At 60.8% G+C, this 12,357-nt stretch overlaps 4 protein-coding genes across 4 annotated transcripts; 1 reads left to right on the forward strand and 3 right to left on the reverse strand.

The window, feature by feature from the left end:
- Positions 1-38: 38 nt before the first annotated feature.
- Positions 39-5,234, reverse strand: TRAVEDRAFT_57393 (AAA-domain-containing protein). Its single transcript, XM_008038242.1, has 11 exons — positions 4,507-5,234; positions 3,017-4,450; positions 2,707-2,954; positions 2,341-2,653; positions 2,166-2,267; positions 1,042-2,106; positions 878-980; positions 667-821; positions 528-605; positions 319-467; positions 39-202 (listed from the first exon to the last, which is right to left on the reverse strand). Exons 1-6 carry the CDS (start codon positions 5,177-5,179, stop codon positions 1,583-1,585), a joined length of 3,294 nt encoding a protein of 1,097 aa, XP_008036433.1. The 5' UTR covers positions 5,180-5,234; the 3' UTR covers positions 39-202; positions 319-467; positions 528-605; positions 667-821; positions 878-980; positions 1,042-1,582.
- A 267-nt stretch (positions 5,235-5,501) lies between these two features.
- TRAVEDRAFT_119326 (CDP-diacylglycerol--inositol 3-phosphatidyltransferase) lies at positions 5,502-6,307 on the reverse strand (the record flags this gene model as incomplete). The annotated part of the gene is made up of 4 exons (XM_008038331.1): positions 5,502-5,786; positions 5,839-5,917; positions 5,968-6,081; positions 6,132-6,307. Coding segments are annotated over 4 exons (654 nt in total), but the record flags the coding sequence as incomplete, so codon positions are not given.
- A 1,974-nt stretch (positions 6,308-8,281) lies between these two features.
- Positions 8,282-10,457, forward strand: TRAVEDRAFT_57395 (FAD/NAD-P-binding domain-containing protein). Its single transcript, XM_008038243.1, has 7 exons — positions 8,282-8,463; positions 8,533-8,735; positions 8,835-9,070; positions 9,168-9,330; positions 9,397-9,576; positions 9,683-9,945; positions 10,019-10,457. The coding sequence occupies exons 1-7, from the start codon at positions 8,340-8,342 to the stop codon at positions 10,350-10,352; spliced, it is 1,503 nt and encodes a 500-aa protein (XP_008036434.1). The 5' UTR covers positions 8,282-8,339; the 3' UTR covers positions 10,353-10,457.
- A 366-nt stretch (positions 10,458-10,823) lies between these two features.
- Positions 10,824-12,260, reverse strand: TRAVEDRAFT_70506 (uncharacterized protein; the record flags this gene model as incomplete). The annotated part of the gene is made up of 5 exons (XM_008038332.1): positions 10,824-11,175; positions 11,247-11,392; positions 11,473-11,534; positions 12,018-12,093; positions 12,155-12,260. 5 exons carry the CDS (start codon positions 12,258-12,260, stop codon positions 10,984-10,986), a joined length of 582 nt encoding a protein of 193 aa, XP_008036523.1. The 3' UTR covers positions 10,824-10,983.
- Between the last annotated feature and the right edge of the window lie 97 nt (positions 12,261-12,357).

Genomic DNA, 12,357 nt, shown 5'->3' on the forward strand with positions numbered 1-12,357 from the left:
TCGCGTCGCGGTGTACGGGCGCGTTTTGACGCTTGCACCGCGACCGCCATCCTCGCCCGCAAAGTACTTTGAAGTGCACGCACGATGGGTGTCTCCTCCGCCGACGTCCAACGCCTCTTCCTCCAGGCCATCCTCTCCCGCCGCATCCTCTCCCAGAAGCTCGCCGCGAAGATCTGGGAGAAGTGCATCGACGGCGTCAAAGGTGCGTCCGGGCCCCGAGCCACTGCTCCTTTCTCCCCGCCGCGCGCCTACGCGCCTGCTTCCTTCGCCCGCCCTTCTCCCGTCACACACGCTCAACTCGCGTCCGAATATGCGCAGAGGCGAACGAGACGGTCGACATCGAGTACCGCGCGGACAGGAACTCGTGGGACAACTTCGTGACGAGCGTGAACGAGGCGTTGAACCCGATCGACCTCGAGTTTGCGCATCTGCACGATGAAGTCAGCGGGAAGGAGATGTATGCTGTGGTGAGCATTTTCGGTCTTTTCCCCCTGTCTATTGTTATTTACGTAGCATCTATGGCGTAGGTTAACCGCAAAGGCGACGAGATCGCGCAGCTAGCGACGGAGTATACTCCCACTGAGATCGCGTACTTCAAAGCAGTGGTACGTGCTCCTCTTTTCCATTGCTGCGCCTGTGTCTCATTTTGACACGGTTTATCTCCAGCTTGAACAAATCATGCTCGCGCCGAACGAATCCTTCTGCGTCTCCGCTATGGCGTGCCTCCGCGAGGTGAACTCGCTCAAAACAAATATGACAAAGACGCAGGCCGAGACCACGCTCAGCAGCTTTGTCGCGCGCGGCTGGCTCCTGAAGAGCAAGTGCGTACCTCTCGTTATTTTCTGACGCTAGCCATATATCTGACCGCTTGCATTAGGCTGGGACGCTACTCCCTCTCGACGCGTACCGTTCTGGAGCTCCAGATTTACCTGCGCAACACGTACGAGGGCGAGCTTCTAGACTGCACGATCTGCATGGAGGTCAGTCTTCGTCCCTCCATATATAGGATGCTCCCCACTCATGCGCGTTGCCCTCGCGCAGCTCGTCACGCGTGGAATCGCATGCTACACGAACCAATGCAAAACGCGGATGCACACGCACTGTTTCAACAACTTCAAGCGGCGACACCACCAGTGCCCGTCATGCAGCCAGAGCTGGGCCGAGGCCAACCTCACCAAACTCCGGCCCGTCGGCGAGGCCGCGTACAGGGAGGGCCAGGACCTGAACCAGCGCCGCGCACCCAGGAAGTCCACCGGGGACGACGACGACGATGATGATGAAGAGGACGAAGAGGAGCGGGATTACGAGAACGGCGACGACGCGGAGCCGGAGCCTTCTCAGAGCCAGCCCGCAGCGACCCAGAAGAAGGGCAAGGGCAAGCGGAAGGCCGCGCGCGAGGAGAGCGAGGAGGAGGCCGAAGAGCAGGAGGAGTCGCCGCCGCCGCAGACGCAGAGGCGCAGGTCGTCCCGACGCTGACGAGAAGTCCCGGTCTCCACCTTCCCTTGCTGTACACCAGACGCCGTCATTATATTGTATCTACGTATAGTCGTGTCCCAAGCATATATGGTCCCTCTAGTATATATCACCCGCGTGCAGCAGTCTCCGGGGAGGTCGTGTTTGTGTTTGCGGCTGCAGGCGCAACATCGACCTGCACCTCCACCGGCGGGAGGGCCTCGACGACGGCGGGCACCGTGAACCCAAAGCGGTCCTTGCCCCACACCTGCCGCTTCTTCGCTCTGCGGCCCTCGCCGAACTCGTCGTTCCACTTGCGCAACTCCGACAGCGTGCCCAGGGCTTCTGATGCGGACGGCGTGATTTCTTTCAGGGCCTGCTCGAAGTTGCGCCAATAGAGCGAGCGGGCGTAAGGGGCCCCAGAAGCCGCCCCCTCCTCCTGGCTTGCCGCAGACGCAGTCTCAACAGCAGGCTTCTCTGCGGTGCTCTCCGCCGCTAGGGGCGTGGTCTCGGGCTCGGGGGCTGTTTCTGTCGAAGCGAAGGTGGAGACCGCTGCCGCTTCGGGTTCTGCGGCCGGTGCGACGGGCGGGGACGGCCGCCAGGGCACGGTGACCCGCTCTTTGACCGCATCGAGCGCGGCGCTCACACACAAGTCTATGCCCGGCCGCGGCGTCAGCACAGAGAACCTCGGAGGTAGGTAGGGGGGCACGCACGCTTCAGGTCCGAGCCGGAGAAACTCTCGGTCTTCCGCGCGAGCACTTGCAGGTCGACGTCATCTGCAAGCGTCTCGTCGCGGAGGAGGATCTTGAGGATCTCTGCGGGATGCGGGGTCAGCGGCTGCGCGGGACCAGCCCCGATAAGGGCTGGGGAGTGATTCGCCAGACGCACCTGCGCGCTCCTTCTCGCCGGGGAGGTCGACGAGGAGCCGGCGGGGCAGGCGGCGGAGGACGGCGTCGTCGAGGTCGAACGGACGGTTCGTCGCGCCGATGACGATCACGTTGCTCTCCTTGGAGGACTTGAGGCCGTCCATCTCCTGCATGAACTCAGTGATCACCCCGCGATGCGCAAGCGAGCTGCCGGATTCCCTCGAGAGGCGCGCCCCGAACAAGGCATCAAGCTCGTCAACGAAGACCACGCAGGGTGACAGGCGGCGTGCGAGCGAAAACACCGCGCGGACGAGCTTCTCGCCTTCGCCGACGTACTAGCAGACAGCGCGGTTAGTCAACTGACGGCGCGCTGAGTGACCGGGCGCACCATGTCCATGATGTCCGAGGGAGAGACGACAAGCATCCTGCATCCGGCCTCCTTGGCGAGCGCGCGGACGACTAACGTCTTACCGGTTCCTGGAGGACCGAAGAGAAGGCAGCCTGTCATGCTGTGTTCCTTGAGGATGCCCTGCTGGAATGCGCTCGGATGGAGCAACGGCAGAGACACCATCGTCCGTATAGAGTCGATTGTATGCGGCGGCAGGTGCACCTGGTTGAAGGTGGTCGTAATAGACGCTACACGGCAAATTAGCGGTCAGATGCGCGTCGCAAATGGGCCGGAAAGCGGGGGGACGCACCCGTGTCGACAATACAGCCCAATAGCCTCTGCTCGTGCTCGTCCAAATCAGGATTTCGCCTGAGCTTCTCGATGATTTCGTCGACGTCCGCCTCGTCCTCGACTTCGGCCCGTTCTTCCTCCTCGTTCTCGCGGTGAAGTTTCCCAGACGGGGGCGTAGAGAACAGCGTCTTCCACATGTCCTGCGACGACCTATCGGCGGCCCAGGCGTCGAAAACCGCGGGCCACGGGACAGGCGTGGGTTCGAGCGAGCGGTTGGACGGGAGGTACGCCAGGCTCGCGGCCACAACGCTCCCGACCGCCCTGTCCGCGATACGCTGCACATTCTGCCAGACTTCCACAGTCTGCCCCCAGCGCTCCCACAGCTGGGCCTTCGCCCGGTCGTGATCATCGCCGTCCAAAGCGGACTGCTCGAGCTCAGGGACGTCCTCCAGCTCGCCAAGGGTGCCGCCCACCTGCGCGACGGCCATGCGCATCGCGAGCTGGTTGACCTCCCGCCGCCGGCTCATGCGGGCGTCCCGCTCCTGCGGTAGCGACCGCAGGGTCGGGAAGACGAGCGAGGCGCGGAAGAAACCAAGCCGGTTGTCTGATTCTGGGGTCCCCTGGCTGCGTCCCGCGAGCGCGCGAGATAATGAGTGGCCCAGGAACGGAGACAGGCCCGAGAAGCCCTCCTGACCCAGCACGACGACGCTCGGACGTCCCCTAGAACCGTCACTGTCATGCATGTCTTCACTCGCCGGATGCAGCCGGGGAACGTCCTCGGATATGCCCCGAGCCCACCGTTTCAACCGCCGCTGAACACGTTTCTCCCGGGCTTTCTCGCTGCCGCTATCTTCGCCAAACTCAGGCTTGTGAGGCGACTTCAGGTTGGAAGACGTCTGTTGGCTGTCTGGTGACTTCGAAGACACGAGATTGACACCCTGCAAGCCGGGCGAAGGCGTGGAAGATAATGGCTCCGGTACCATGAAGGAGGGTGTGATACCGAAGACAATTGCGGTAGGGTTGACCACCGGAGAGTTGGGTCGGGATATAGGGCCTTGTCGGCGTTGCCTGACAGCAGCGAGCAGCGCAGGGTACCACGCAGACGAAGAAGCGGCTAGCGTGGGGTAATCCCTCACATATATTATGCGGGGACGCCTTGCCGGCAAACTTGACGGCTCTTCGCCGTCTCCGGTAGAAGCAGGGCGAAGGTTAACGATTTCGTCGAAGAAACCCTTCAGGCGCGCCATGGGCACACTCCTTGAAGGTTCAATGAGTCGAGACGGCCGCCTTGGCATCGAGGCCATGACATGGACGGTCATTGGAGACATGCTGAAACCTGAAGACGGCTGTTCGTCGTCGTCTTCGTTCTCCCGCTGGGAATTTGGACGTGTAGGCTCCCTTTGAGACGAGGGGAATTGGAGCGGGTTATTCGGTAGCTGCAGCACAGAGGCAGCTGCGCGATACGATATTAATGCGCAAGCAGGGCGAGAGACGTGAATGGTGACATACCTTTGCCAAAGTGTCCGCATTCGCCCGCTGCTAATTGAACCGCATCCAAGACGACCACGTCTGCACCAGTCCTCCGCGCCATTTCTCGCACGGTCGCGTCCAGTACGAAGTCACCGCCTTCTATAGGACAGTACAGAGCTAGCGTCGGCTCGACCAGCGGCGCCCCTCCAGACGAATACGCCGCGCGGTTCTGGGTCTGAGGATGCAGCACGATGTGGAGGTTATGCAGCACCTCATTGAATATCTCCGGCGGCGGGAGGGTGGTGCTTGGTGCGCTGGACGATGACGGGTCGTCGGGCACATCTTCTGGCGTCCAAAGGATGTCCAAGTTCGGGGGAAGAGCTACAGAGTCGGCCTCAGACTTCGGCGCGACCGCCACTGACGAGACGCGAGTTCGGCGTTTCGGCTTCTCTTCGACATCTTCCGACGGAGGTGGGTCTTCAGCACTAGGGCTGGCTGCTGCAGCCGCTGTAGCGCTGGTAGCTTCTGGGTGTTCCGGTGCGGGTGTCTCTGACGAGATTGCACGTCGAGAGAAGCGGGGGATGGGCTGCGTGGACGGGCGGTCTTTCCGAGGGTAGCGGAGTGCCTGAGTCGAGGATAATTGCGCACGAGGGTATTTGGGCAAGGACTTGAGCAACGACCGCGTTTTACGGGCTAGAAGATGATACCGCATCCAAACAGACCAAAAGGGCCGCCAAGCACGAGGCAGAGCAGGGCCAGAGAAAATGCAAGATGTGGTACAGACAGAGCACGCAGGCAGGCGCACACCCGAGTCCCGCCTAGCCGCCCATCCCCCCATCGCACATAATTTGCAAGCGCCCAGAGGGCTTAAGTAGCCGGCGCGTAGATGTCACACAGGCGGGACCGCGAACGAGAGAGAAAGACGTGACATTAGAGGCCCATATATACTACGGAAGAGGGGCGTATGAGTGTCTATGAAGGCGTTCCGGGCGTAGCGTAATGATGAAGTCGTTGCAGCGGGACAGCACACCAAGCTAATCCTGCTTCGTGCGAAGCGCCTCTTCCTCCCTCGCCTTCGCCCGCTCCGCCAGGTCAACACCGACCAGGATCTTGGATGCCTTCCACAGCTGGACCAGGTTGATGACATTTTTGTAGGCACAAATAGGTCCGCAGACCCACGCCATCAGCTCGGGCCAGGTGTACGCGCCCACGAACCCAACCGGGCCGAGCGACTCTGAGAGCGGCGTGTGCACCCACTTCATCAGGTAGAGCGCGATGTAGAAGAGCTCGTTGCCCGCGCAGACGATGAAGAGAGTAGTCTGGGGCATCGCGTGAGTATGTTTTCGCGAGAGCCCGGAATATGCCACTTACGGGGTTGTAGTAAGCTCGCAGAAGACGGCTGACGTCACTTTGCACTTGCTTGTGACTTTTCGAGCCGGTAACGAGAGAGCTATGCCAGCGTGTTAGGCAGCTTGAGGGATAGTGTACGCTGTAGCGTACCTGTTCATGTGCATGTAGTGGCTGCTGAAGTCGAGGGCGATGAGGAACTGGAATCCAAGGGCCCATTCCGGATATGCGGATGTGAGGTAGCACAGGAGTGATGTTGTTGTACAGCTATTACACGCGTCAGAACAGATCAGGATAGACAACAGGAGCAGACTCACCGGTCAGTGACCATGTCCAAGACAGCCCCGAACTTCGAAGCTTGACCCAACGCCCTCGCGGCGTGCCCATCGAACGCGTCCAGTAGACAGGAGATACAGTACAACACCGTGCAGTATTTCGGATGATATGTCATGTAGTGCAGCGACAGCGCAGCCAGAATGATGCGCGCATATCCTATGAAAAGATAAATATGTCAATGCACAGACGCGTAAGGGGGGAGTGCGCATACCGATAAGGTTGGGCACGAAGAGGAAGACGTTCTCCGAGTAGGTCTGTGCCGTGGCGAGATCGACGGCGACCTTGGCGTCGACGACGTCGATGGAGCCTCTCCGCCGCGTCAAGACTGCTGGGCTGTTGGACATGGTGGACGTTGGACGTTGAGGAGCACGGGCGGCCCACGTAGTAAGTAGGATTTGTAGAGGCCGAGTCGGACTCGCGCCGAGCGGCACACGCGGACTCCGGCCCTCCCAATCGGGCAAAACACGCCTGTCACGCGATCGTCACACCTAAATGCCCATCACGCTCCCAGACGCCGGCGATGCTACCGTTCTTCGTCTTGCCACCCAGCCGAGACCTCAGCCTACCTGGACATGTCTTGGTTCTCGCTCTTTCCTATGCAAGTGCTGGGCTGTGTCTTTCCCCACTTTGGTGAGCCTATGCAAGACACCGTGGCGGCAATCCCCATAGCAGGTTAGGCCCGGACGAACGGAGCCAAGATCGCTCTTGCGGCCGCAGCGCGGACGGCTATGTTGTGCGGTTCAACCAGCTGCCAACAGTGGCAGTATCGCCTCGCCGCAGGCCGCAGCTGGAACAAGGCTAACCAGTCCACATGGTGTCGGTCCGAACATGTGCAGGTATGGCCAGCAAAATGCCTTGGGACCTCCATGTGTACACGGCTTTCTTTGAACGTGTCGAGTCTTACTGTATGTGTGTCACTACAAACTGTCAGAAGCAGTGAATCACCGCAGACACTGATGCAAACGGCAGATGCGTGATGCTCCATCCACAGACCACTCCGTGGGAGACGAAGCGACATATAAGAAGCAGCACCGTCATTCAGGCATCCCGCATCCTAGATACGCCGCCCTTTTACCCTCGCCCCCAGACGCTTGAAACGCAAGATTGCGGTCGGGTGACGCCAATAACAGGAGCTTGTCGAGCAGCTCCATGGCCGCTATCGAGGTACAGTTTGAATAGTCGAGGATAAGACGCGGTGGGCTCCGGTACCTCTGTCCACATCGTGGGAGCTGTACCGAACACGGGGTGCGTTATAATTGTATCCTGCGATGTCTTTCTTCTTTTAACTGACTGGCCCGTGCCCATGTCCCTGCAGGAGCGCATGTCATGTGAATTCGTTGCCTAGATAAAAAGCAGCGGGCCTCCAGAAGAGACTTTCAGACGCTGTCAACTAGTCAGCGGACTAGGCCTGCGTAGTAATATGGTTTCGCCGGAGTACCATAGCGTCGCCGGCGCTGCGCAATTTCTGGAGTGAGGCATGGTGGCGTGAGGGACGTTTATGTGATTTTGCCCCTATGCACATGCACCTGCCGAGATATTCGTACAGGCAACTGAATTCCTGAGGCTGGGCGCGGCGATATTGCGTGACTAGGAGAAGGATGGGGCGCGCGGTTTGCCGCTGCGTGGGCGGCCGTGGTGGATGCTGGCCAATCTTACCTCTGGTCTGACGTAAACAAGAAGCTGCGAAGACTGAGAGCCGCTGAGCTGCTGGCGTGCCTGCAGCGTGTTCGCAGCCTCGTTGCGTGAATTCTTCCGGGCAGCCTTCCCCCATACTCCCCGTCGTACACGCCCTGCTATTGAACGGCGAGAGCGACGAGCTGTGCACCCAGCGGGCGAGCGAGCGAGCACGGTGGGGACGGGCGCCACGAGTGGCCATGCGCAGTCTCGATCCGGCGATGGACCCACATGGACTTGCCGACAAAAACCCGATCCGCGCCTGTCTCGACTGAATCCGGCGGAATCCTGGGGCATGACAAAGTACGCGCCCATTCAGCGGCCGGGATATTTTGTGCGGCAAGTCAACACAAACACTCTCTCGTTCGCAGCTGCACGCGTACGCCCTCGATTGCAGCCAGCAGGTATCTATCATCTCCCACAACACCAGGGGTGCGTGTGTCGGGCTGAAACACACGCAGACTCTCCACAGCGATTATCCGTGACAGCCGCGGCCGGGAAGCCCATTCTTCGTGATGACCGCGTCCGGACCCAATCGTCGCAAGGCGGTCGTTGTAGGCGCAGGCCCTGTGGGATGTCTCGCGGCCATGTCCCTCGCCAAGATGGGCTGGTCCGTGGATATTTACGAAGGTCGCCCAGGTATGCCCAATCCCCGGTTCTTCCCAGGTGTCCGCTCCATTGAATTCATTCCGGTGTGCATCCACGAAGACATGCGCCTTCCCTCGTCCAAGGCTGCCGCCCAGCAGCGTTCTATTAATCTAGCCATATCTGCCCGCGGGCTCGCTGCGATACAGGCGATAGACCCTGGTGCAGCGGACCGTTTTTTGAGTACTGTCATTCCCATGCACGGCAGAATGATACACGATGCGCAAGGACGTCTCCAGAGCCAGCCCTATGATCGGGACGGGCAGGTGAGCTCTCTGCTCGGCTTCGGACGGTTTTCAGACGCGTATATTCACCCCATTTCCGCTTGCCGCTCCTTCGGTCGCTTGCCGCACATGGCAATATAGTGTATCAACTCCATCGGCCGCGCTTTCCTCAACGAGGATCTGTTGAAAGAAGCCCTCGCCGTGCCGGGCATCCGCGCGTTTTTCCAGCACAAGGTCGCCTCTATAGACTTCGACCGGCGGATTATGAAGCTGCAAGACGTCGAGGCGGCGCGGGACGTGGATGTCTCCTTCGATTTTTGTGTCGGCGCCGATGGGAGCTACTCGATCGTCCGCCGTCAGCTGATGAGGGTGGTCCGGTGCGTCTATCCTATCACCCACGAATAACCCCCAGCTTCCTCTGGGGTGTCCTGGGACCGGAGCTGACCACTCCTTTGTCCACGGGGGCTCCCACAGGATGGACTATCAGCAGTGGTATATTCCGCACGATTATCTCGAGCTGAAGATGCCGGCTGGCCCCCCGCAGGAACCGGGCGGCGATCCCTCCTTTTTGCTCGACCCCAACCACCTGCACATCTGGCCGCGGCACACCTTTATGCTTATTGCGCTTCCGAATAAGGTTAACGAGCCCGTGCCTCCCCGCTTCTTCTCTCCCCACGGTGCACTCACGCGAGGCGCATGCTAGGACGGGACGTTCACCTGCACGCTCTTCGCGCCCACCGCGGACTTCGACCGCCTCGATTCGGACGAGGCCATCGTGCGGTGGTTCAGCGAGCATTTCCCCGACGCGCTGCCCCTCATCGGCGAACAGGCGCTGCTGGAGGATTTCCATCGGAACCCGCGCAGTGCGCTTATGTCAATCAAAGTACGGGTCTTTCCGCCCCATTTTATTCCTTGCTTTGTCTCTGCACGCGCGACGGGTCGCTGACCTTGCTCTCACCGCCCCATTGCCGCGTCCTGACGACGGATAGGCACGGCCGTATCACTACAAGGACCGCGCCGTGCTCCTCGGGGACGCCGCCCACGCCATGGTTCCATTCTACGGCCAGGGTCTCAACTGTGGGCTAGAAGACGTGCGGGTGCTGGACGTCCTGCTTCGCGAGGCGCAAGTAGACGCGACTTCTCAGGTACCGGAAGGCGAGGAAGACGGCCGGCTCGCGTCCGCGCTCGCGCGGTACTCCGAGACGCGCCACGAGGATCTCGTCGCCATATGCGACCTCGCGATGGACAACTAGTGCGTCGCTATTATTTCACCACGTCGTCCTAATTGTTGCCGTAGACCTGACGATGGCGGTGCTCCATGATAGCGTCGAAATGAGGCACGCGGTCACGACGGTAGCGTACCGCTTCCGCAAGGCGCTGGACAACGTGCTCTACTCCTTCAACCGCAAGAGCGTCGCCGCTCAAGACGTCTTCCCTGCGCTCGCCAAGACGACCTTCGTGAACGCCCCCAGCGGCTGGCTCCCGCTGTACACCATGGTCTCGTTCCGGCCGGACATCAGCTACTCGACGCTTCGGCGGCGGTTCCAGCGGCAGACGGAGATCCTCGAGCTGGCTGGCTGGCTCAGTGTCGGTGCGGCGGTAGGCACGGTCGGCATCACGTGTGTAACGCTCTTGCGACGGCTGTACAGCCGGCCGTGAGTGATCAACAAGTCTGCATTGTTCTCCCGAGCCCCCTGGATAATGAAATGTCGTAATCTTCGCGACCGCGGGAAAAACGCCCCCGTCGCGGCGATGGCGATCTCCTCCTGGATGGGGCTGCGTCGTCTGGGCGGCCGTCGCCGATCTAAACGGCCGGTTGGACATTTTGTGGGATTTTTCGCATAATTTATAGCAACGGCAGGCAGCGCGGGGGGGTCAGCACGGCGGACCGACACGGGAGGCGCAGGGAGGGGCGGGAGCAGAGTGGGCACCTACCCCTATAGCGTGCGCCCACGGTGCGGGGCCAGTTGCGCAGCGCAGGCAGAGTACTTGCGGGTGCTTGTGAAATCACCTTGTTCATCACAAATGAAGTCACCTGTGTGCCTCAGGGTGGGAGAGCAGGGGAATGAGAGAGCAGCAACCGCGCATTCGTAACATAGTTCAGCCAATAGGACAGTACCGGGGGAGTATACGGGACGGACGGGCGTTCATAGGCAAGATCATGAAGCGTCATGGATGGCGGCAATAAATATACAGTACAGAGAAGGATTCGGGAGGGGGGAGTCGGTGTAGATGGGGAAACAGGGCGTGGGCGAAGGTAAGTATGGACAGGTGCGACGGCGGCGGCCGCTCAACTGGAGTTCTTGCGCGGACGCCCCCGCTTCTTCTTCGCAGGGGGAGCGTCGCCCGCGGCGCTGGGCTCGCCCTCTTCGCCTCCGGACGGCTCCGGGAGGGGATTTTTGCGGGGGCGCCCTCTCTTGCGCTTTGGGGCGGGCTCGGAGGACTCCCCTCCCTCGGCCTTCTTCTCTTCCTCGGGCTTCCTCTGGGAGCGATAGGCACAGGAATACGTGGTGAGCGTAATGCGAGGGGTGTGAATGGCTGCCAACGTACTACCTTCGGGGGACGTCCCCTCGGCCTGCGGGGAGCCTCGGTGGAGGGGCCCGCGGTGGTGGCAGCGGCCTCTGCGGCGAGAGTCTTCTTGTTCTTGCTGCCCGGGGGACGGCCCCGCTTGCGTTTGGGCGGAGGGTCGGTTTGGGGAGCTAAGATCGCAAGATCAAGGGACTAGAGTGAGTACGGCGCTTGCTGTGGAGGAGCGGAACGGAGTTGGAAAGGGACAGACCTGTCTCTGGCTCGCCGGAGTTGTCTGCGATCTCGTCGACGTTGGGGTCGTCGGAGGGGGCTCTGTCGGGCGACTCAGACATGGTCGCTGGCTGGGTCGGCGGGGAGGGGAGGGCGGGCGGATGAGGGGAAGAAGGAAAACGCGGGCTTGTCGCGTTTTAACGAGGAAATGGGCCACAGGAATTCTCGCGTGCAGAACGCCCAAAAGAGGGCTTTATTATATCTCGCGGAGAACGTCCAGAAGGAATCATCATCCTCGAATTCTCGCTCTGTACGTAATTTACGTCTCACTGTCAATATCGAAAAGGTATGTCGGCCTCTCCTCTCGCCCACGACCGCCCGCCGCCGCGCCCGGCCCGCGGGGGCGCGCCGCCTGCGCCAGCACATATATTCGCGGCGACACCGCGCGACGGCTCGCACGCCGCCAGATACGGGCGCAAGAGATCGAGGGCGCGTGCAGGCCGGGCACTAAAACGTCCGTCGGTACATGTGAATCGCGCTGATGAGAGCCTTCGTCCAATCCAAAAATCAGATAACGAGGCTCACATGAAATCCCTTGCGCACTGTGGCAACGCAGGAGGAGCCGGCCGGCTGGATGGGCCGTGTCCGGGCCCATCAGCGTCTGGAAAAGGCATCCTAGCTGTTGTTATTTCGCCGCGCTGGATGGCCGGTGATGGGCGTACCTGAGGGCGGACGCTCGGGAGTCACTGGGGCACGAAGAGAGGCAATGGGACTCGCGAGGGATGCAGGAACCACGTTGGTCTTCATCCCGGAATGGCAGTCGACCATCGCGGAAGATAAGCGAACTCCGCCCTAATTCCCGCCACCACTCCGGCGCCTATTCAATTACTGCAACGTGTTCTGCCCGATCCGGACGCCCCCAATA

Source organism: Trametes versicolor (genome assembly GCF_000271585.1).
Source record: "Trametes versicolor FP-101664 SS1 unplaced genomic scaffold TRAVEscaffold_4, whole genome shotgun sequence".
Classification (NCBI taxonomy): domain Eukaryota; kingdom Fungi; phylum Basidiomycota; class Agaricomycetes; order Polyporales; family Polyporaceae; genus Trametes; species Trametes versicolor.

Coding starts and splice junctions, on each gene's coding strand:
- TRAVEDRAFT_57393 (XM_008038242.1), bottom strand. CDS start 5,179: ATGCGGTATCATCTTCTAGCCCGTAAAACGCGGTCGTTGCTCAAGTCC. Junction 2,654..2,706: donor CCTCGGACATCATGGACATG/GTGCGCCCGGTC, acceptor GCTGTCTGCTAG/TACGTCGGCGAAGGCGAGAA. Junction 2,268..2,340: donor CGGCGAGAAGGAGCGCGCAG/GTGCGTCTGGCG, acceptor CGCATCCCGCAG/AGATCCTCAAGATCCTCCTC.
- TRAVEDRAFT_57395 (XM_008038243.1), top strand. CDS start 8,340: ATGACCGCGTCCGGACCCAATCGTCGCAAGGCGGTCGTTGTAGGCGCA. Junction 9,577..9,682: donor GTGCGCTTATGTCAATCAAA/GTACGGGTCTTT, acceptor GACGACGGATAG/GCACGGCCGTATCACTACAA. Junction 9,946..10,018: donor GACCTCGCGATGGACAACTA/GTGCGTCGCTAT, acceptor GCTCCATGATAG/CGTCGAAATGAGGCACGCGG.